Raw genomic sequence first — 21,101 nt, 5'->3', positions numbered from 1 at the left:
AAAATACTACGTTCCTTGAAGTGCCAAATGTTGGCTTTCTTCCACCTCACCCCTGGAACAGCTGCCTTGCCAGCTCCGCTGCCTTCGTTGAAAGTTATTTGTCATAATCAACAGAGATTCCTGCAAAACCCCTGTGCTGGGAGCAGAAGCGTAGAACATCACAGTCTGAATTTTTTGTTGTTTTCTAATGAACTCAAGAGTCAGACAACGGTTTTATAAAAACCAATGATCTGCTTGTCTTTTCCTACATGAGTACAAGCAGCACAGCAGAAAATTAAGCATCAATACTGAAAGCACAGTGCTCTTTCCCTGACAAAAAGCACAGAGTGCTTTAGTTTTTCCTGTACTGGTGAAGAAAATTCAGTAGTTAACACAAACCCACCAAAAGATAAGGCTTGAGTTTCCTTAATTATCGAATTGTATTTGCGTGTTGCTGAGTCCCCAAGACTGTGGGTCAGCTTACAGTGCAGGAGGATGAAATACAAAAGCTTTGAAGGGGGAGGTTAGAGATAGGATCCGCAAATTCTGTGGTTGAGCTGAACAACAGTGTCAACAAAAACCTGCACATAAAGCAGCAGCCTGGAGCTGCATGGTCCCTACAGCTCCTTCTGCAGAAGCAGGGAGGGAGAGCACTACTGGCAAGAATGACCAAGCACACCTATGCAACATGCAAAAGTTTAAGAAAGGGACCGTCCTGCAGGTGTGGAGAACAACTGTCTGCACAGCTGAAGACAACCACATCCAACTGCAGCCATCTGGCTTCCTAAAGGTATTACCTTGGCTAAGAAGGGAGTTACATCACTTCACAAATGATGGCATTATGCAATTATGATTTCCACGAAGGCACTGAACTGCAGTTTCAGCGATGTCTCCCCTCCTCCAATAAAACGGGATGCTCACTCGCTCTGGCACGGTGATTCTATCTTGCAATACTGCCAGACCAATGTATTTTTTGTCGCTGCCATGACAACCATGCTGTCAGGTCAGAGCTACAGCAGCAGCTGCCGTCCCCACTGCCAGACCCTGACAAGAACAGCTCTTCACTTCTTTTTTCTCCTTCTAAATACATTGTCTATGTATCGAGATTTTTGTAGCTTTAACTTAAAGAGAGAGAATTACAAACTGCACCCGTTTCTCTTCTTCCCAAGAATCATCACAATTATTGAGGCAGGTCGCAGAAGTAACACAAACACATATTCCTCCAGGAGCTGTAGGAGCTCACCTGACTTCAAGCATGTTGAAAATCTCGCTTCTGAGTAAATATGGGCATTAGCTGCTGGCATCAGTACACTACGCATAGCTTAATGAAAGGGTGGAAAACACAGCTAAAGCTAATAAAAGCTTTTCGGGATACTAGAGTCATGCCCCACAGAAATCTAAAACATTGTGCTCTACATTTACTTTCTTAAAAAGAAAACCATATATATTTTCAAATTAAGAGCTTGACAATAATAATATTACCACGAAACTGTGTCTGTAAGAATGAACATAACATAGGCAAGGAAGAGCGTACGAATTGTACATAAACACATCTGCGTTCTGCCAGTGTAGCTGCCTAGGTAGAAACTCCTACATTTTGCAAGTGTTCATACCCAACGCAACACTTGACAAAGCTCTCGGAAAAAAATTTCCTTCACAACTGAGATTTTTTTCAGTCATTCATATTTTATATTGTCCTATTAAGCGTAAAAACGGACATTTAAGAAATAAACTACAGTATCTTGAGGAGATCACTTGTTTAATAAAAACACTCACTGGGAAGTTTCTGACAGCACTTTTGAGTCACACACACAGACTGGGCTGGTGGCCACAAGATCAAGCACTGACACAGTTTATTGAGGAGGCAAAACCTCCACAGGTCCACAGAGCATTTTCCTCTCAACATTCCCCCAAGTGTCATGTGGTGTCACCCCAGGGACGCTGAGCCAAGAGAGCCCAGAGAGCATGGCTGCGAAGAACTTGGAGCTACCCCACCAAACCACAACTTGGTTGACAGCAAGAAGGAACTAAAAAGGAAGATTATTAACTCAGTTTCTAACTAGCCATAACAAGAAAGTCCAGTTTGCGACAGAAATATAGATCTTTCCAGTTCATACCAAAAATAGCGTGGTCAGCAGGACAAGGGAAGTGATCCTTCCCCTGTACTCTGCATTGGTGAGGCCACATCTGGAGTACTGTGTTCAGTTCTGGGCCCCTCAGTTCAGGAAAGACATTGAAGTGCTGGAGCGGGTCCAGAGAAGAGCAACACGACTGGTGAAGGGACTTGAACACAAGACCTATGGGGAGAGGCTGAGGGAGCTGGGGTTGTTTAGTCTAGAGAAGAGGAGGCTTAGAGGTGAGCTCATCACTCTCTAGAACTACCTGAAGGGAAGTTCTAGCCAGGTGGGGATCGGTCTCTTCTCCCAGGCAGTCAGCAATAGGACAAGGGGGCATGGGCTTCAGCTCTGCCAGGAGAAATTTAGGCTGGATATTAGAAAGAAATTGTTTCCAGAGAGAGTGGTCAGGCATTGGAATGGCTGCCCAGGGAGGTGGTGGACTCACCGTCCCTGGAGGTTTTTAAACTGAGATTGGACATGGCACTTAGTGCCATGATCTAGCCAATGGACTGGAGCTGGACTTGAGAGGTCTTTTCCAATGCAGTCAATTCTGTGATTCTGTGACACTGCTTATCATACTCAGCTGCTCCCCATCTTTGATAATACTGACATTTCTGTAAGTTGTGTAAGCTACAAACCACCCTCAGTACAAATACAGGTTGATTTGGAGAGCAATTTAAACAATTTGAAGTATTTATTGTAAACCAACTTCTCCCTTCTGCCATTTACAAGGTGGCCAGTAAAAGCACATGAACAGAAAAACATTCAAACAAACTGATTTAATCAAAACTGAAAAGAAAACCATACTGCAGGAATAAAAACTCCAGATACATAGCAATTACTAATTATGAAGCTGTTGATGATCTCGGAAAAGCATTTGGGAATTGAGGACCAAGTGTTCAGCCGTGAATTCTGAGGGAGAGGGAGGGAACAGCCACAACCTTCCAAGTCCTTCAGCACTGCCACACATGAAACTGCACTACTTGATATATTTTTCCATGAACTTCTTGTGAAATTCTGATCGCAGAGTATCATTCACAAATCTTTTGTCCTTTTTTGTTTCGTCTATCCCCTTGGCACAATTCTTGAAGACAACATCATCATCCCACCTGAAACCAAAAATTTTTAGCTTCAGCAAGTTTGTATGAAAATTAGGTGTAATTTACAAAAATATATAAATGAAGTTGGGCCTTCCTATTTACATGTGCTAAGAACACATAGTCATTATCATTTAATTTTAGTCTTTCAGAAAAAAGGATCTATTTTTGTAATCCAAGCCACCTCCTACACACTCCTGAGAAGTGAGATGAGTATCAGTAGATTAAAGGTTAATTTATCTTTACAGAAAATAATGACCATTTGAACAGGGCAGGAAAAACCCTTGAGTCTAATAGCCCTAATTTTGATAAACACAACAGTAAGTGGGATATCTGCAAACAAAAATTGTATTCAGAAGAAGGCTGTTATTTATTAATTGTAGTTGCACTAAAACAAAAAAAAACCCAAAACAACCAACCAAAACGAACCAACAACAAACAAATAAAAAAAACAACCAACCAACCAAAACCCCTCAAACAAACACCAAACCAGCTAGATTTTAAATGGGAGGATTTCATCAGTTTTCTTGAGGAACTTTGGCCCTGTTACTTTTTGTATCACTATTGACAATGTCAGACAAGCACAATTCTCCATCGCTATCTCCTTTTTCAGCACAAAGTAGAAGGATGATTTGTTCAGACAATCACTACGTGCATGAATATCCCAATTCTACTTTTCATGGCTTGTGACAAGATCCAAGGAAGGAAATAAAACCCAGTGGCAGGGATGACATTTTCAGACTGAGTGACACGGGGGAGCAAGGGGGGTATCTCAGGACAGATCGCACGGTACCTCCTCTTCACTTTGAAGTTGGCCTGAGGCTGCGCGGGGCCGGTGAGGTTCAGCAGGGGGTTACCGCTCAGGATGTTCTCCATTCGAATTCGTTCTTCTTCAGCCTTTTGCTCTTGTTCCTGAGAACCAGAAATGGATAAATTACTTTTCTGGGCCACTTTTCTCATCTAGTTGGTAGACATAAATATTTTTTTAGCTGCAAACACCCACACAGACAGAGCTTTAATTCCTAGCTCAGACATTTCAGAGCATTTGACACTTGAGTAGAATAAGGATAGAAGCAGAGAGACTCTAAAGAGCTTAACATTGCTAATAAATTGTCAATCTAGCAACATTCATATCTGCTCTACTTATCTCTGATGTTCTATCAAACATTCAGTTAAGTTCTAGCTTTACCATTTACGTAGTTATTATATCAAAAATTGTATACAGACTAAAAGATTTTCTTTATCCTCTTGAAAAAAGAGACTACACCATACAATATTTATTAGGTGGAAAACCTTACAGCATGTTGAAACTTTTCTGTCATCTTCAGCAATCTGCTTGGATTTTACAACTACAGCTTCCCTAAGGACCAGTTAAAGAGAACATTGAGAAATTTAAGATGAAACTGAGTAGAGGTTGTCATAAGAATATTTAAGAGTTTCAGTATCGGTGAAAAATTCTCTTCTCCTTGTACTGTCAAAAGCATGGAACTCAAGCCTCAGTGAAGCACTGCACTACAAGCAACACAAAGGAGATTTCACTGCCCACGCTTCCAAGCTGTATTAATATATTTAGTGACTTAAATGTGCCCCGACTTCAAAATGAATATGCAATATTCTTTATACATCATCACGGTTTTCCACAACCTTTCAAATGTATTATATTGCTAAGATTGCTCTTTGATGAAAGTACTAGAAGGAAAAAAACATATTTAATTTCTATGACTAATGAGGTCTCCCGCTCCCTGTACGCTGAAGCATTGTCTGAAGACATCCTGGTTAAAAAATGCACTGAAGCCTCATTAGCACTGCAGGAGAGTCAAACTCTGGCTTTAAAAAACTATATAAACTAAACACAAAGAGATCACAAGGTTGTTGGCTTTTTTTTCCAAACTGAAGATGAATTCATGGCTGAGGGCTGCTGTGGGATCCCAAAAGAAGGAATGTTCTTATTGGTGACAGCCTTTACAATCTTTAAGTGCTAAACTGGAACACTGATGATAGCCAGAGTTTTCTAGCTTCAAACATTTAATCAATACTAAGTGAAAGATTACTAAAACTATCTACAATTTATGATGTTTTTCAACTGGACTGATCAGGTATGTGAAATATTCCTATAGAACACTTCAACCCTCTTAGCAACAATGCCAACTTCACATACACATGAGTGGTGTAGGACCACTGGTAAAGATTTTTACCTTTCAAAATCTACCTGAGTTTTACTTATGAAAAAACACCTACCATTGCACTGCTTCTCACAAATAAAATTTAGAACCAGCTGCAATCAATTGCCAGTGGGATGGGAAAAACTCCCCAAAAAGGCATATTGCTTAAAAGCATGGCACAGCTTCAGGACAAGCCCCGTAACGCCCTCATTAAAACACATGCATGGGCAAAACTTGCCTGTGCCGCTGTATCCATGGAGCTTCAACGCAGACTGCGGTGGTTAAAAGTTATTAACACAAATAAACGAAAGTTTTGCATTTTCCAGCACAGCTGTGAATCCAATATTTGCATTCCAACTTCAGTTGTTATCACCATCCCCAGTGAATGAGGAAACACAGAGAGCAAAAGTATTTTATATGGAACACCGATTTCTCCCATATTAGAAATACAAATTCAAATTCTACATTGCTTTCCTCTGTGGATTACAGACAAGAAATGTACGCAGCTGCTTCTTCACAGTCTGCCAGCCTCTGATTTACCATCTTATAACATGGAGGAGCCAGTAGCAGCCAAATCCAATTTCCTGCAGTCTGTGTCGTGTGTTCCCATCAGAAGTCAAGCACCCCTCAGACTACGTACAGCACCTGCATGCAAAGCACTGACCTGAGACTGAGCAAAACCTACACTACTGGTACAAGAAAAAAGAAGTATTGATTTTCAGGTGCCTCCCACGAGGTGATCAGATTCTATTTAAGCCCATCAGGCAAATTTACAACAGGATGCAAGTAGTGAAGTGTTCCGCGTGTTGTCCACATCAAGCGGGCTCTGCCTCATCAAATTTAATGTCCGACGCTTCATTAAAAGTGAGACTTTGAAAAAGCAAGAGGTCTGGGACAAATCTTAAAAGCAAGTAAGAATGCTACAAACCAAAAAATTAATACTGGACTATACTCAAGAGAAGACAGCACTAGTAAGAGCATTGCAAGAAATACTCCCCTCTTGACAAATGCTTCTGTAGAGAGAACTTCATCCACGTCCTCTCTGTGTGAACAGACAGAGTTTTCCATTTTAGAGCTGAGCTCCAGGAGAACTGTGCTGAAGGCGACACGCAGAGCATGGCACACTCCTACCCTCAGAGTTCTAAGACAGGAACCTTGGCCACGACCCAAAGTTACTGAACCTGTGCATCGTGCCCCACTTTATCTGAGGCACTGTCCTGGTTTTGTTAAAAACAAGTTTCTCTTTTAGTGAATTTGCCTGTCAGCTAAAGCCTTCACATTAACTGCATTTTCCTGGAGAACCAGACACATGTTTTGGTAAACCTAGCAATGGAATGCAAACTTATTGATAAGCATGGATGGACATCTCGCAAGAGGGGCGACGAGAAACAGGTGACCAAGAAACTGACCAACTGTGTATAACATTCCATTCACTTGAACACCTCATATAAAAGTGGGAGATCACGAGGATCTCGTCCCTTTTGCCCTTTGCCTTTGCTTTTTCCCTTCTGCTTATGGCCGACATGAGGAGAGGATCTTGCTGGTGGTCCCTGAGAACTGAGGCCTAGTGAGAGACTGAATCCAGCTCCGGCTGGCTGCAGAGTCTAATCCAGGACTTTGGGTGCCGGCTCTGCAGTTGCTGAGACTTTTAAGATTGGTTTTGTATATTTTGTATTATTTTTCTCTATTCTTATTAGTAGCATTAGTAAAACATTGTTAATTTTTCCAACTCTCTTCTCTCTGTCCTTCTTTCCCTCCCGATCGCCTGTCCTGAGTGGGAAAAGGGGAGAGGGAGGGGCAAAAGGGGGAAGTGGGGGGGAGAGGAGGTTATCAATACATCTGCCAGGGTTTTATTGTCACCCTGCAATCTAAACCCTCGACAGGCACACATAAATATCTTATGCTGGCTTTTTTTATGATGCGTGAAAATGCATCCACACACCACGGACAAATACGGAACTAAAACACACCCCACACAAAGTGTTTATTCAATGTTAAAGAGCCCAGTGGAATCAGTCAGTACCTTTCGGGGGGGATGGGAATTAGAGTTCTTTTCCCTGCTTGTCCCCAGTTTCAGATTTAATCTCAACATCTCCTAAAAAGCTGATTGTTCCAGCATTCTCTACCATGCATGTAGAGAAGTGAAAAGCACTTAGTCATTTGAATTGCTATTAGAAAATAAAACCAATATTAAGAACCATAAAAAATATGGATTCAGTAGTAACTACTCCAGTGTTCTTAGTACACAGAGGCAAACTTAGTTTTCCTGTAATAAGATTTTAAGAAGGCATGAGAGGCATCATCCTAACTTTTATCTGCTTTACATAACCCTTAAACCTCAATTAGCCTGACATAGCTTGCTTTCTGATAACAAAAAAAGTATTATCAGGCTGAAGTGTTAAAAGGTGGTGATTAAAAAAAAATAAGATAAAAACAAACAAAATTGAAATAACACTTCTATGAAGTGTTACACTACAAGCAGTAGTATAACATTAAGAGCAGGATTTAGCACCAGATTAAGACACCTACACCTACGTATCTGCTTGTCAGCATCTGAGCTCACTTCTCAGCAGAGATCTAAAGAGTATGATAAGGAGTCAAGATGGCTTTTCTGCTCACACTAAATTACACAGACAAGGGCCCAGCCACACTCCAGGCTCTACCGACTGCACCTCCATGCGAGCTGGGATACGTAACTTGCACATGGACCCCAACAACTTGGCATTCCAAGCTCAGCTGGATTCTGTCTAAAACTGTGAACCAGTAGCAAAAAACTCCATTGACTCAAGTCAAATTCCAGAGGACTGGAGGATAGCAAAAATTATGTTTAATTTCTTTTAATGGTAGGGACAACCTTGGAAATTTCAAATTATTACCTTCTACTTTTGCACCTATTAAGTAACTAAAACCAATTATGAACGCAACACTAACAGAAACTGCCGAACATTCTTTTATATTGACAACAGCAACAGAAAGAATCCATGAATCTTATTTTCGGTGGTTGATTTTCCCTGTTCACAGTAAGAGTTGCTGCAGCGCCCCGGGGCACTTTGTGTGACCCTCGGCTGCTTCTCTGCTCTGTTCAGAAACAGAACTCTGCTGTCTTTCCGACTTGCAGAGAGAGCAAACTGGACGCAGTAACAAACCGCACCGCTCATCTTTGTCATCAAAAGATGAGGGGCTGAAAGCAAACAGGGGACCAAGCTGTTGAGTAAGACATTGCCAGGTTTAGTCAGTTTACAAAGAAGATCTGGTCCGTGTGGTAATTTATTTATGGAATTCAGTCATTCTACATTGGGTGACATTTCACTTCAAATTTTAAGAAGTAGGCTAATTCTGAAGATTAGTCTTGAAGTTTTTTGTGTTATTCAGCTTCAGTAAAACCTCCCAAAGAACATATTAATGATAAAAAAATGGTAATTTATTAAATTTTGTATCTTACAGACATGACATGGAGAAAATACTAGGCGTAACTCACAGTGGTGTAAAGTTGACAGTTACACTTAAGCTAAGTTACCAATTTTGGCCAGAGCTGCAGAATCCCTCATTTCCAGCCAAACAAGGTTTTCATTATGTTTCAGAATTTTCCACATAAATCTTCCACTGCCCACTCCTCCCCTGCAAGCCGGGACGCTCCAGGCGATGGAGCATGGGTTGTATCAAATCAAACAGACCAGACACAACCTTCCAAGCTGTCTGAGCTTCACACCTCTGAGGCACGATCAAGCACAGCTGTTTGCAAAATAACAGCTCGGGTTGCTCCAGAGCCCACATTGTTCTTTTGTGTGCTGGAACAAAGGCGTATTAAGCTAAAACACTATGGATACAACAAAGCCACAACAGAAGAAAAGCCTAAGGGGGAGAAGAATATATCTCTATTCACTCCACCCTTTCTGAAATAATGCCTCAATAATGTTCAGCAACACAGGGTATATGACTCTTTTCATGAGCCATTTGAGCCAAAAAAACAGGCTACAGATTATTTCATCACTAGACAGCAGCGCTGTGCTTTTCAACGGCAGCACGTTGCACCAACCACCTGCAGAGATGCATCAGACCTCAAGCACGTTGTAACCATTGTGTTAGAGGCAGAGGCAAGAGAACAGGAATATTATGGTGTGAGGAATAAGGCAGGAGTGGCACAGGGAGCCCTGTACCCGAGGAAGCAGATGGAGACGCTGCTCTGTCAATCAGATCTCAAAGCCTTCACTGGACCACTGCACTCACCATGTGGCATCACAGTTGGGGGGGGGAACAAAAAAAGTGGACAAAACGATGCTAACCTTAACTAAACAATTGTTCCTTATCTTGCTCTAAGAGTAACAGTCCCTTGGCATATTTGTTTCTGACCGCAAAGGAAAGAAAAACATTATTGTTACCATGGTTATTCTTTTTAGTATAATTCCTAGCCCTTGCACAGAGCAAGATTACTTTTACAGAAAGTGCTGAAACTCCTGAAATGATTCCATTGTTTTAAAGTAAGTTATCCTGCTCAGTTATTAAAGATGTTGAGTAGCTGAAAACAAAACCTGAAATACCCACATTTCATTGAAGGCTGAAAAAAAAAAAAAAACCAAACCCACATAACCTTATTTAAAAGCTAATTTTTGAATGACAAACTATGACAGCGCTGCCTTTAGCAGCAGGGAAGGAAACTCAATAATGCAGAGATCCACCCCAGTTCTTTGATCCTATGCAAATTACTAACTCAATGAAATACAGCAATTCAAATAACTGATTGGAACTTCAAAAAATAAAAGCACAAAGTAATCACAACTGTAGTGTCTATACGCAGATTTGTTGTCATTTTGCCCACAAGGCAAGGGGCACTATCGTTACTTCTTGGCAAGAGTTAAATATTGCTAGCATTTCTCAAATATTTAATGAAGAAACACTCTGCCATCTGCTTTTGCCTCTTTATTGAAATGCTTTCTAATCACTGATTGGATATTCTAGTTTTAGTTAGACCCTTAAAATTTAAGTGAAAAGGTTGATATCTATCAAGATTCATTTTCTAATGTTTTATTTGAAAGTCTAAGACATGGCTAAAACACAGGACAGAGTTAAGATCTATTTTGACCATTGGTAAAATAACATATATTCAGTTATAGAGAAATACTTGGGGAGATAAAACTGTAAGAGAACAAACCAAGAACTTTTACGTATGTTCTCAAATAAGCATAAAATGACTGGATATTAAAATAGCTTTGCTGGAACTGCACACATACATTCAGCTGCTCACTGGTTTGAGGTTTGGTTTTAATTATTTCAATTTACCTTTTAAGGAAGTGCTTGAAAATGGAAAAGCAAGAGCACTGTAACGCTGCATTTGGAACATGGAAATGTTTCCATGAAACAGACCCGTAGATAGTTCACACAGACAGCACACCAAGCACTTGCACAGTTTCAGACAGACCCAGAATTATTCCACAGAAATGGCTTTCAAAACTAAAATTTCCTGCTCAGCTTAGGGTCTACTAGAAGCAACCTGCGGGATTAAAATTGTGCAGGGCATGAGGAAAGTCTCCCATGCTCAATCAGTTTTTAAATCACTAGTAGTATTTAGTACTACTACAAATCATTATAGTACATTTCTACACAGAAAGGAAATTTCAAGGAAATTTAAGCATTTTGAGAAGTTAACCAGCTTTGACAGCAATTGCTTATTTGGTTGACAAACTATGTGCTGAAGGGAAATATTAGTGTGAGGGAAGTTAGAACCTCTTACTACTAACATTTGTCAAAATTAGATTTAGAGGATTTCTATGGAAATTGGTATTACCACATAAGGGAAATTAACAGAGAGCATGATGATCTGAAAAAAAGCAGATTCTCATATTTTGTTTTTTTAACTGCTGTCTCACCAGAAACGCATTTTAAAAGGAGGAGTCCTTTTTTCATGGCAACTTATTACTGGATACTGAAGTGATGAGTGAAAACACTTAACAACAATACAGTTTAAATGAAGTCTCAGAAATAATTGAGCTAGCATTTTAATAAATCAAAGTAACTAAAGTATCAGGAAAAAAAAAGTACACATGGCACAAATTTGGGATATATTACTATATTTTACTCCACCTTGTTAAGGCCCTGGTACGTTCCAAGATACAGAGACATGTTAATCTGTCTGTGTAACAACAAAGAGATCTGAGCACAATGTGCAGAAGAGTGAACAGGCGCTCACTCCGCAGTGTCCCCTTCCCTTGCCACTGGGTTTTACCTGCGCTGCCTACTGGGGTCAGCAGAGTTCCAGCGATAAACCATCCCTGTATGGGGATTAGGACAAATAGCGACCCCACAATTACAACTTTACGTGAGCTGCCAATCTCAAGTCAGCTGGATGATTAACATAAGGTTACTTACAAAATTAGGTTTAAATTATGGTTTGCAATACATAATCATATGAAATCCCACATATGTGAAGGGACAAGGGATTTATATGAAATGGCTATAAAATGCTTTGCCAGTAAGGCCTTATTTCTAAGCCAGGTAAAACAAGTCATAATCTAAACAGATACCACCCCTGGAACAACACATATAAGAGATCTTTCCTAAGGAGACTCTTATGCCCAAAAACTGTTTTCCAAGGCTGCGTCCCACCTAAGCTTTTACTTTTTCCATCAACATAGTCTTAGTTTCCTACTCTCAAACCCAAGCAAATAAAATTTCAAGTGCCTGTAGAGAACCCACTGTCAATGAAGATGGCAATTTTTAAGAGCAGCGATCAGCCACCAACCAGTGAAAGGATGAACAGAGTAGGTGGTGACTGTGCAATAAGGTGCACTTGCAAATAACTAACTAATAGTTATTTTTAGGAAGAAACAAATGCATTCATTTCAAATGTGCATGCCTGTATTCAGTATGCACATAGCACTGAGCATAATAAACCCTGCTTCTGGGGGAAAGTGAACAACCATGAAGGTAAAAAATAATACCAGTTAATAGACAGCAAAATAAAACAAGTGAGATGCTAAATACTTGGTAGCTTTTAGCGCCCTCTAGTGACAAAATAAGAACGTAACAGAGATTGTGACATTCCTGGTTTCTACACACCAACAGAGAAGCATGTACTTGGTTGTCTGGGCTGAAATTCATTGCCATTATTTTCCAAATGTCAGTTTTCTACACTGAAATGTGACAAGTTACACTGTTTAACCTAGATGTATAATTTCAACTACCAGGCAAAGTGAAAAATCCAAACAGATCAAAGATTTCATTTCAAGCACTGTGCAAGAACAGCTGAAGTCTTCCCTAAGCGTTGCTACCCTTAATTTGTAGTTCAGCACATTTCGCACAGGAATAAACAGAAGAATTGTTGCCAGCATTTTAAAGTCATTTTCACCATGTTATTACTGCATAACACAATTTTGTTGCTGTGTGATGTGCTTCAAATGCCTAGATAAAGATATCTGAGAGACACTTTCAGACACACTTCAACATGAACTACTACTCATAGGTAAGATGGAGAATCAAGTATCAACAGTCTCCTACAGCACAATTTCTGCACCAATGCAGAATGGTACAGCCTTCCAAAGTAACTAACTCCAGAATTGCAGAGCTCACTGGTTTTACAGGCCTTGTTGATTCTAAAAGTAAATGTCTATATTGTTAGCCAAGAGTAGTCAAGCACTACGGAGTTTCCTACAGCATTTAAAACATAATTCTCTCCCAGCTGTTCCTAGTGCCTGCTAGATGCTACGTCCTGTTCACTCCCAGCTAAGTCTGCTGGACAGCATTTGTGAAAAACACAATACCATAGGCGTGTGTGTTAAGCTATGACAGAGGTTAGGAGTAGTGCAGAGGCACCAGACCAGTAAACTGTCACAGCAGCAAAGACTCCTCAGATTACCTTATACAAAGGTCGGGTTTTGGTGGATTTTTTTGGTTGGTTGGTTGGTTTTGGCTGTTTTTGTTTGTTGCTTCGTTTACACTGACGTAGGATCTACATCTACAACATACAAAACTTAAAAAACTACTCAAACTGAAATATGCAACATTTTTCAAAAGCAGTAAAATTATTTAAGCCCCTACTCAAAAAAAGAACGCACTTAGTAAAAGCAGAGGAGGGAATTCTGCACATATCCACCACTTCTGCCGCATCGCGAGAGGCAGAAGTCTTTCAGTCACGCAGATTAAATACCTGGACTCTGCAGTCTGTGGCAACACAATGTTAGACCCAGCACAGTTCATCCTAAGTCCTGACCAGTTTGACAACAAGGGCTATTCCGAGAAACGGCCCCTAGAAGTCCGTTCATCAATCAGGGATTTTGCTAATGCGCTCCATCCCAACAATCTCCCTTACACCAAGGAGGGGTGGGAGCCAATAGCACAGGATTTGATCCCGCTCATGGGAAAACAGCCTCTAACTACAGAGACTTCCCTCCCCACAATGTTTCTGTCTGTAAAGACAAAGAGTAGGAGGTGGTATGAAGGCTACGTGTACATTGACTTCCCAAGTTCTGAAAACACTGCTGTCTTATTCACTTTTGTGGAGACATTTTTCAAAAACCTCACCCATGTATAATGAAAACTGTTCTCTTCTTACAGTTACAACTGTTGCTCCTTGCCAAAGCAACAAAGCACCAACACTGTGAAAAAGCAAGTACTGTATAAAACTTGCAGCCATATGCAAAAGCATAAAAAAGCACATATTTTTATTTCATAATGATATATTTTTTTTCATAAAAGCTAGTTAACAAACGAAATTACACTGGATAGTACGTAGCTCACTAATGCCACCATATAGTTTGGTATGACAGCTGTCTTCAGAGAAGGATTTGCATATGAAAAGCAAGGTTACCTTGACTAAATGACTCTACAAAGTGTTGGGAAAGCAAATAAAATGTTTTAGAGAGTAAAATAAGTATGTCTACTGAAGAAAGAAAGTATTCACAGCAATTATGAGACAGAAGAACCAATCCATCAGACTCTACTTGAGAAGAGTTTTGAAGGGCACTTACTGTGTTTACCAGCTCTCACTCAACATAAGTGCTTAAGGCACACCAGTTTTAATAAACATCAGTCTGCAAAAAAAACCCCAGATACTCTTGAATAGGTGAGATTTTACCTTTCGAGCCTGTTCCTCAGCTCGTTCTTTCTTGATTTTTTCCAGTTCAGCCAGAAGAGCTGCAGTGTCATCATCATCACTGTCTTCCAAGTCCTCATCTTCATCATCTTCCTAATAGCAACAAACAGAAAAAAGAGGCAGCTCGTTCATTTCATGTAATAAAACCAGCCCAGGTTAGCCCAGCTAAGGCTGCCATTTGCTGCTGGTGATTTCTGAAGTACCTGGGTGCTTGCAGGAGCAGCAAATACAATACAAATGGTATATTTGCTCTTGTACGGTAAAGTCAAGACAAAAATATGTTTGTGCTTTTTCGATGACTACAATACATTTTTGATAGCTCAAATGCTAGGTAGTTGAGGACTGTCCTCAATCACTCTCTAAGCACTGCAACATAAGCTGTTATAACAGTGTGACTGAATATCCCATACAATATTGTTGGGACCAAATATAACAGGATTGAGAAAGCCTCAGCTTACTGTCAAGCCCTGGACCTAATTCATAGATGTCAACATGAGGAGAGAAGCCAAGAGCAAGAATCCATTGCTCATGAAGACAGTCAATGTATCTCAACAGTTCTACCCTAGGGGAATTCTAACTAACCCAGCAGTTGACCAAGTCTAAAAAGTCATCCGTTCCCCACACTTTAAGTGGTATTTCCAGCTGCCTAGTTTTTCTGTGCTTTCCAAGAACACCACTACAGCATCGACTGGAATCCTCTGAACCACTCTGCACTTCCACTATAGTACAATAACTGTAAGGTGAAGGTATGTCAGAAGCTGTCTTAAAACTTTAGCCAATCTAAAAGTAAATATTCTATTAACAGCAAATCCTGAGGGCAGGAAAATGAAAGAAAACAGAAAAGAGATACATACGTCAGTAAGCGGATCGTCTGCATCAAGATTGGCTGCAGGAATCTGGTCTAGCCGAGGCTTCTTAGACACAGATGATGATGTTGTGTGTTCTACAGCATAACATTAAAAAAAAAAAAACAAAAAAAAACCAAAACCACAAACAAACGAGTGATTAAATCACTTCATTTAACAACATCTAATGTCAGAAAGCAAAAATCTTCACAAAGATTGCATTAGAGCAAGAGATACAAGCTTATGTTTACTTTTTCCTCACTTCTCAGTCTTAATGCCCATGCTAATTTCTCCCTTGTAGGTATCCTCAAGGGAAGCAATAACATCCCCAAACTTACAATTTGACCTCAAAAGAATTTTGAAGTCATTATTTCAAGAAGATAGAACAGCAGAAGAAAAAGCTGTGGAGAAATATCCTTACCCTTTATACCCAATTGGAGGGTTCACATCAGAGACCACTCCAAAGCATTACTTTTGTCCAGTTTGGTCCAAATCACATCTGATTTTGTCTGTGTACTTGAAAGCCCCCAGTACTTCTGCACATTTCATACCTAAACCTAAAGTACCTAAATTCTGTCAAGCTTAATATTATAAATTACTATTTCTCAAAAAACACACCTTTGATTCATTTTAGTTTTCACTTCACCATATCTGAACAGAATTGCTTACTTTAAAAAATGGATTTATTGTTACACTGGTGCTGCAACACTAGAAGATGAGTCATTCCCCTTCTCCTCTCTGTCTCGCCTGTCCAAGCCCTTTATTAGCTGCACACACTCATTGCCAATTCATTACAATCACACCGTATCAGCTGGCCTGCGTGATGGCCTACGCTCTTCTACTAGCTGGCCTAGATTTTTTGCTAGCACGAAGCCAGCATGAAAGCCAGTGGACATTCCCTTGCAGGTCAACAGCTCTGAGCTATCAGACCAATACCCTAAATTCTCCTCTCATGACATGCTGTCTGCAACCCCCAAACTTCCTACAACACTGAGTTTTGTGTAAGAATAGTGCCACACAAATGTATGAAGATTTTTTGTTTCTTTGGTTTTACCTCTGGTTGGTCTGTCTCTATTCTTTTCTCTTGCAGCAACCCGTTCTCTCTCCTCCAGCTCCCTTCTGAAATCACGGTTACGCACCTCTTCAGGAGCATCCTGAGTCGCCTGCCTGAAACAGCATAACGGGGGAAAGAAAAGCTGAAGTTGATAATCTGCAGCTGGGAGCAATTTTCTGAAGGAGGTCAATAAATCCTGGAGTGAAGAAGTAAGTTTAAAGAATAAAAACTGGCTACCATGTAGACATATGTTTCTTTATTCTCGCCATCAGCTCCTTTCTCTGCGTGCATTACAGACATGCAGGCACAAAATGCCACACACATGCTGGTTCCAGTGACTCTCAAATGAGTTAAAGGCCCTACATAAATTCCTGCAAAACCAGGATGGCTACATCTCTTGTAGCTACATCTCAATCTCTTCCACCAGTCCAAGCCCAGCGCCCTAGCAGACATTCACCAGCATGACAGTCAACTTGCCATTTTACCATCCCAAGCTGCTGCTGTAGATACAGTCTCTAAGCCTTACAGATAAGACCTAGACTAGAACACACTTTTCATAAGCCTTTTCCCCTCCAAGAGATATACAAGATTATATCTCACGATCATAAAAAAATTAGAGAACAAGCAAAACACTAGCATTAGTGAAACATATTGCAAATACATCTTTTTCCCTCTTTTATATAACACATGCTGGCCAAAAGTAACAGGCTATTTACATTTGAATCATCCTAAACTCCACCTATAGACCACTGAATTTTCTGTGAAAATCTTGGAAAGAACTAAAGAACAAAAACAAGCAGCAGTTCCCTTCACCTTTCTGTGAACCCAGTGCTGGAAACAAGAGTGCCTGGAAGAAATGCAGACTTGAGCCGTTATAAACATTGTGTGCACAGACTATCTTTATGATGGAGTATTTAATTTGCTTTTGTAATTAAAAACCTGAACTTGGAATCCCTGATATAGCTGCAAAACCTTCCCAAACCCTGTGTCAGCCAAGCAAACAAGAGTGGGACTGAAACACTGAACTTTTCCTGCAATGATGCAGCCTTGGCAGTTTAACAAAGACAACTTTGTATTAGGTATTTGGGAGAAAGAACAGAAGACACTTAATGCCCCCTCCATCTCGCTCTCACACACACACACACAGAGGGATTTGTTAAAACATACGTTTTATATTTCTGTACATATTTGTCCCCACACATTTCTTTCAAAGCGACAGACTGGTGTTCCAAACCCCTTTGTGTTTAAGGAAACAAACCACCAGCAATTTTTCCCCATAATAACAAAATGCATTTGATGACACTTTTTGTGCTGTTGATTTTGGTATTTTCCAAAACACCCCATCTCCCTTATCCAGACGTATTCTTCAAAACCAAAGGGGCAGGAGGGAGGAGATGAAAAGCTAAACACCTGCACAAAAACCTGCAAATGTAAAACCTTAACAGTAATTTCACTAGCATGAGTAACATCAGCTAGATGAAAAAGCATTTCTAGGCTGACACATTTCATTTAAATTCTGCGTATCTACATCATATTGATTCCAGATTTCAGTTCATCTTTCAACAGAATAATGCACATTAACTACGCATTTCAAACAGAGAAAAATATTTATAAGATCCCATTATCTTTCACACTGATTAAAGCAATTTATTCCCCCACGACCTGCAAAAACCACTTGCAGTGTTTAGCATCAGCTGTTCCAATATGTACTACTGCCTGAGTGCTATTCCATGATTTTCCTGCCTCCTCTTGATGCCCTCCCCCAGTGGTCCTTTGCCAAATGAATGACATGGTTTTCTGCTTTTAAGACATGTTCAGCTTCACACTCCTTATCCCATTCTGCTCTGCAAGTGACAGCAACGTTCAACAGCTCAGTCATCTCCTACTGTTCTCATTGATTTTCTTTGCACTGCACTGAAATACTTTGTCTCCATAAGCAGTAACAAATACCACAAAATGAAACCTCTCCAATTACTTGCAATGCATTTCATCTCTTAAGCCTGCTTTTGAGACTTGCACTTTCAGCACACTCATTCCATGCTGCTGCACAATCTCCGGAGCCTGTTCAGCATCAAGCGCATGAACACCTATTGTGAAAAATTTCAGAGTCCTGCTTACAACCAAAAAATCATTCCCGGGCTGTTTAGCAGTAAGACCAAAAACCCCGATACTAACCTGTATTTGATTTTAGTATGAGAAGGAAGGTCTCTGCTGGAATACTGTTTGGATAGCTGACTTAAGTCTCCTTCACCTTTTCCTCTTCCTCCTCTTGCAGGTTCAAATGTTGGCCTCGCTGCTGTCGTCATTTTAACTACTACAGAATCAAGGATAAAAAACCAGTTGTTACTACAATTTACAGCAAAAGACATTCACCAAACGCTATGCTGTTCCTGAAACTGTAGCAGCAATGAGAAGTCCCACTACATAATAACAGCTATTGCTTGCCACATGATCCTCAAAACTTAAGGAGCTTTTTATTGACAAAATTGACAGAATCTATTCAGATTTTTAATAGAAAGTCTTTTCCAACATGTTTGAAAGACAATACACAGACCCTAAAAAGAACATGAAACTACGTTTATTAAGTAAATAAAAGTGTCCAGGAGCCAACCTCCTACCTTTAGGGCAAGTCTTGTAACTAAACTCTTTTCCCTCCTGAAAAACAACAGCCAGAAATGACTGCCTACTGGGAATGACCCCTCTCAAATTTAAGTGGAACCTCTTGTGTTCCAGCTTGATCCCACTACCCCTTGTCCTATCATTGTTTGCCACCGAGAAGAACCTGGCTCCATCCTCATGGCACACACCCTTTATATATTCATAAACATTAATAAGGTCACCCCCTCTTCTCCAAACTAAAGAGACCCAGCTCCCTCAGCCTTTCTTCATAAGGGAGATGCTCCACTCCCTTCATCATCTTTGTTGCCCTACGCTGGACCCTCTCCAGCAGTTCCCTGTCCTTCTTGAACTGAGGGGCCCAGAACTGGACACAATATTCCAGATGTGGTCTCACCAGGGCAGAGTAGAGGGGAAGGAGGACCTCTCTCGATCTACTAACCACCCCCCTTCTAATACACCCCAGGATGCCATTGGCCTTCCTGGCCACAAGGGCACAGTGCTGGCTCATGGTCATCCTGTTGTCCACCAGGACCCCCAGGTCCATTTCCCCTACACTGCTCTCTAATATGTAACCTTATATTCTTCCCTCTGTTATTCCCCAAACTGTATCTAGGTATCATCACCAGAAATGCTGGCTGACACAGACCACAGCATGCCTAGGGTGGTGTTGACCATTAAATACTGATGAAGATGATGCACTGTGAATGCCCCAACCCTCAGGAAGAGCCACATCCCTGCCATTAGCACCATCCTTTGGGATCGGCCTGAGCAGCACTCCTGCTGGTCACCAAAACTGTCAGAAGGGCTAGCATTACTGTTTCCCTGGTAGCACAAGGCCAACAGCACTACCCTTAGATAATTTAAGTGCAATTAATGAAGTTCAGACAAATGCAGAAGTTTTCACGAGCTCTCATTTAGAAACTACTGGAACTGGCATACCACCAGCATGTCCTAAAAATGAACCAGCTGATCCCCAAAGTCACTACTACCAATTCTTCTGTGGCAAAGGGGTGAAACGACTCTGATCAGCCTCAGCCGCATAGACACCGTGTCAGCACACACCGTGTTCAGCACGGCCTGACAGAAGACCCTGCAATCCCCAACCACTGCGCCAAGAGTTCAATTTGGCCAACCAATGCCAAAAATACCATGTATGATCAACTGGGCCATCTTAAATCTGGTATTTGAAACTATGTTTATTCCTGCTTCAGCAAGACACACACATCCACTAACCACAGACTAAAGACATACAAGATGTAAGAGAGACACATCTGCAGGGGTACATAAAGGCACCAGTCAAAGGCAGCGGTCCTACCAACCAGAAGGTTGGATGTTAAAGGATGACAAGAAAACATTTTAAAGAATATTAAAAACCAGAGGAAAAAAAAAAAAGTATTGATCCACATGGTTTTGCGATACACAAATAAAAGTCATTTATGCTCTGCTTGCACTATTTGCTATTGTTTGATTTTTAATGAGATCACAAAACACGACTTGAGTCTTAAAATCCTAACACAGATTTGGCACTGAAAATAACATCCCATCAGGCAGCACGCAGTTACTGCCACTGAGCTGCTGCTCAGAAAAGAGTTAACGGGCAGGAACATCTCCAAAAAGCAGTGAGGCAGTAACTAAGGCACAACCGGCCCGGACTCCTTGCCCAAGGGCTGCTGCCGCTTTCCAGTCACACTGAGCCAGTCGGCGGCAGCTCAGGAAGGAACACGCTCTGCCAGAGCCACCTGCTCTCAGAACTCACCTGTGTTAATTATATATAACGAGGGGAGTCTATGGGTTCAGCTGAAGACTCAGATACAACATGACCGCACCTTTTCATGAGGCACCACATCTCCTGCCCGCCGGACCCCGACCCGCCGCCCTCTGCTGTTCTGCTCAGGAGCGCTCCCCACAGGGCCCCGTTCGTGCCCCGGGCCCACGCAGGGACCCCACAGCAACCCCTGCCCCAGGGACTCACTGCAGCCCAGCCCAATCAAACGAACCCACCGCCTCCCCGGTACTCACACCGCAACCTCCTCCGGCCCTGCGCAACCAGGCCCTACCCCGCCACCATAATTCCGCCAAGCACCCACAAGGCACCGCACGGGAGACATAGACGACGCGGCGGAAGCCGCCGCCGAGGGAGGAC

The 21,101-nt window shown here is 41.2% G+C and overlaps 1 protein-coding gene across 1 annotated transcript; it reads right to left on the bottom strand.

The window, feature by feature from the left end:
• Nucleotides 1-2,862: 2,862 nt before the first annotated feature.
• Nucleotides 2,863-21,101, bottom strand: CWC15 (CWC15 spliceosome associated protein homolog). The gene is made up of 7 exons (XM_082069158.1): nucleotides 20,978-21,101; nucleotides 18,515-18,653; nucleotides 16,340-16,452; nucleotides 15,295-15,383; nucleotides 14,423-14,533; nucleotides 3,987-4,105; nucleotides 2,863-3,205 (listed from the first exon to the last, which is right to left on the bottom strand). The coding sequence occupies exons 2-7, from the start codon at nucleotides 18,643-18,645 to the stop codon at nucleotides 3,076-3,078; spliced, it is 693 nt and encodes a 230-aa protein (XP_081925284.1). The 5' UTR covers nucleotides 18,646-18,653; nucleotides 20,978-21,101; the 3' UTR covers nucleotides 2,863-3,075.

Source organism: Streptopelia decaocto (assembly GCF_964273445.1).
Source record: "Streptopelia decaocto genome assembly, chromosome: 1".
Lineage (NCBI taxonomy): Eukaryota > Metazoa > Chordata > Aves > Columbiformes > Columbidae > Streptopelia > Streptopelia decaocto.
Note: the sequence above shows the minus strand (reverse complement) of the source record. Positions and strands in the feature narration are given on the sequence as shown.

Bases quoted from the DNA above. Each gene is read 5' to 3' on its own strand.
- CWC15 (XM_082069158.1), bottom strand. From the start codon at position 18,645: ATGACGACAGCAGCGAGGCCAACATTTGAACCTGCAAGAGGAGGAAGA. The intron at 15,384-16,339 runs GTAAAACCAAAG...GTTATGCTGTAG, and splicing joins TAGAGACAGACCAACCAGAG to AACACACAACATCATCATCT. The intron at 14,534-15,294 runs GTATGTATCTCT...TGTTGCTATTAG, and splicing joins CAGACGATCCGCTTACTGAC to GAAGATGATGAAGATGAGGA.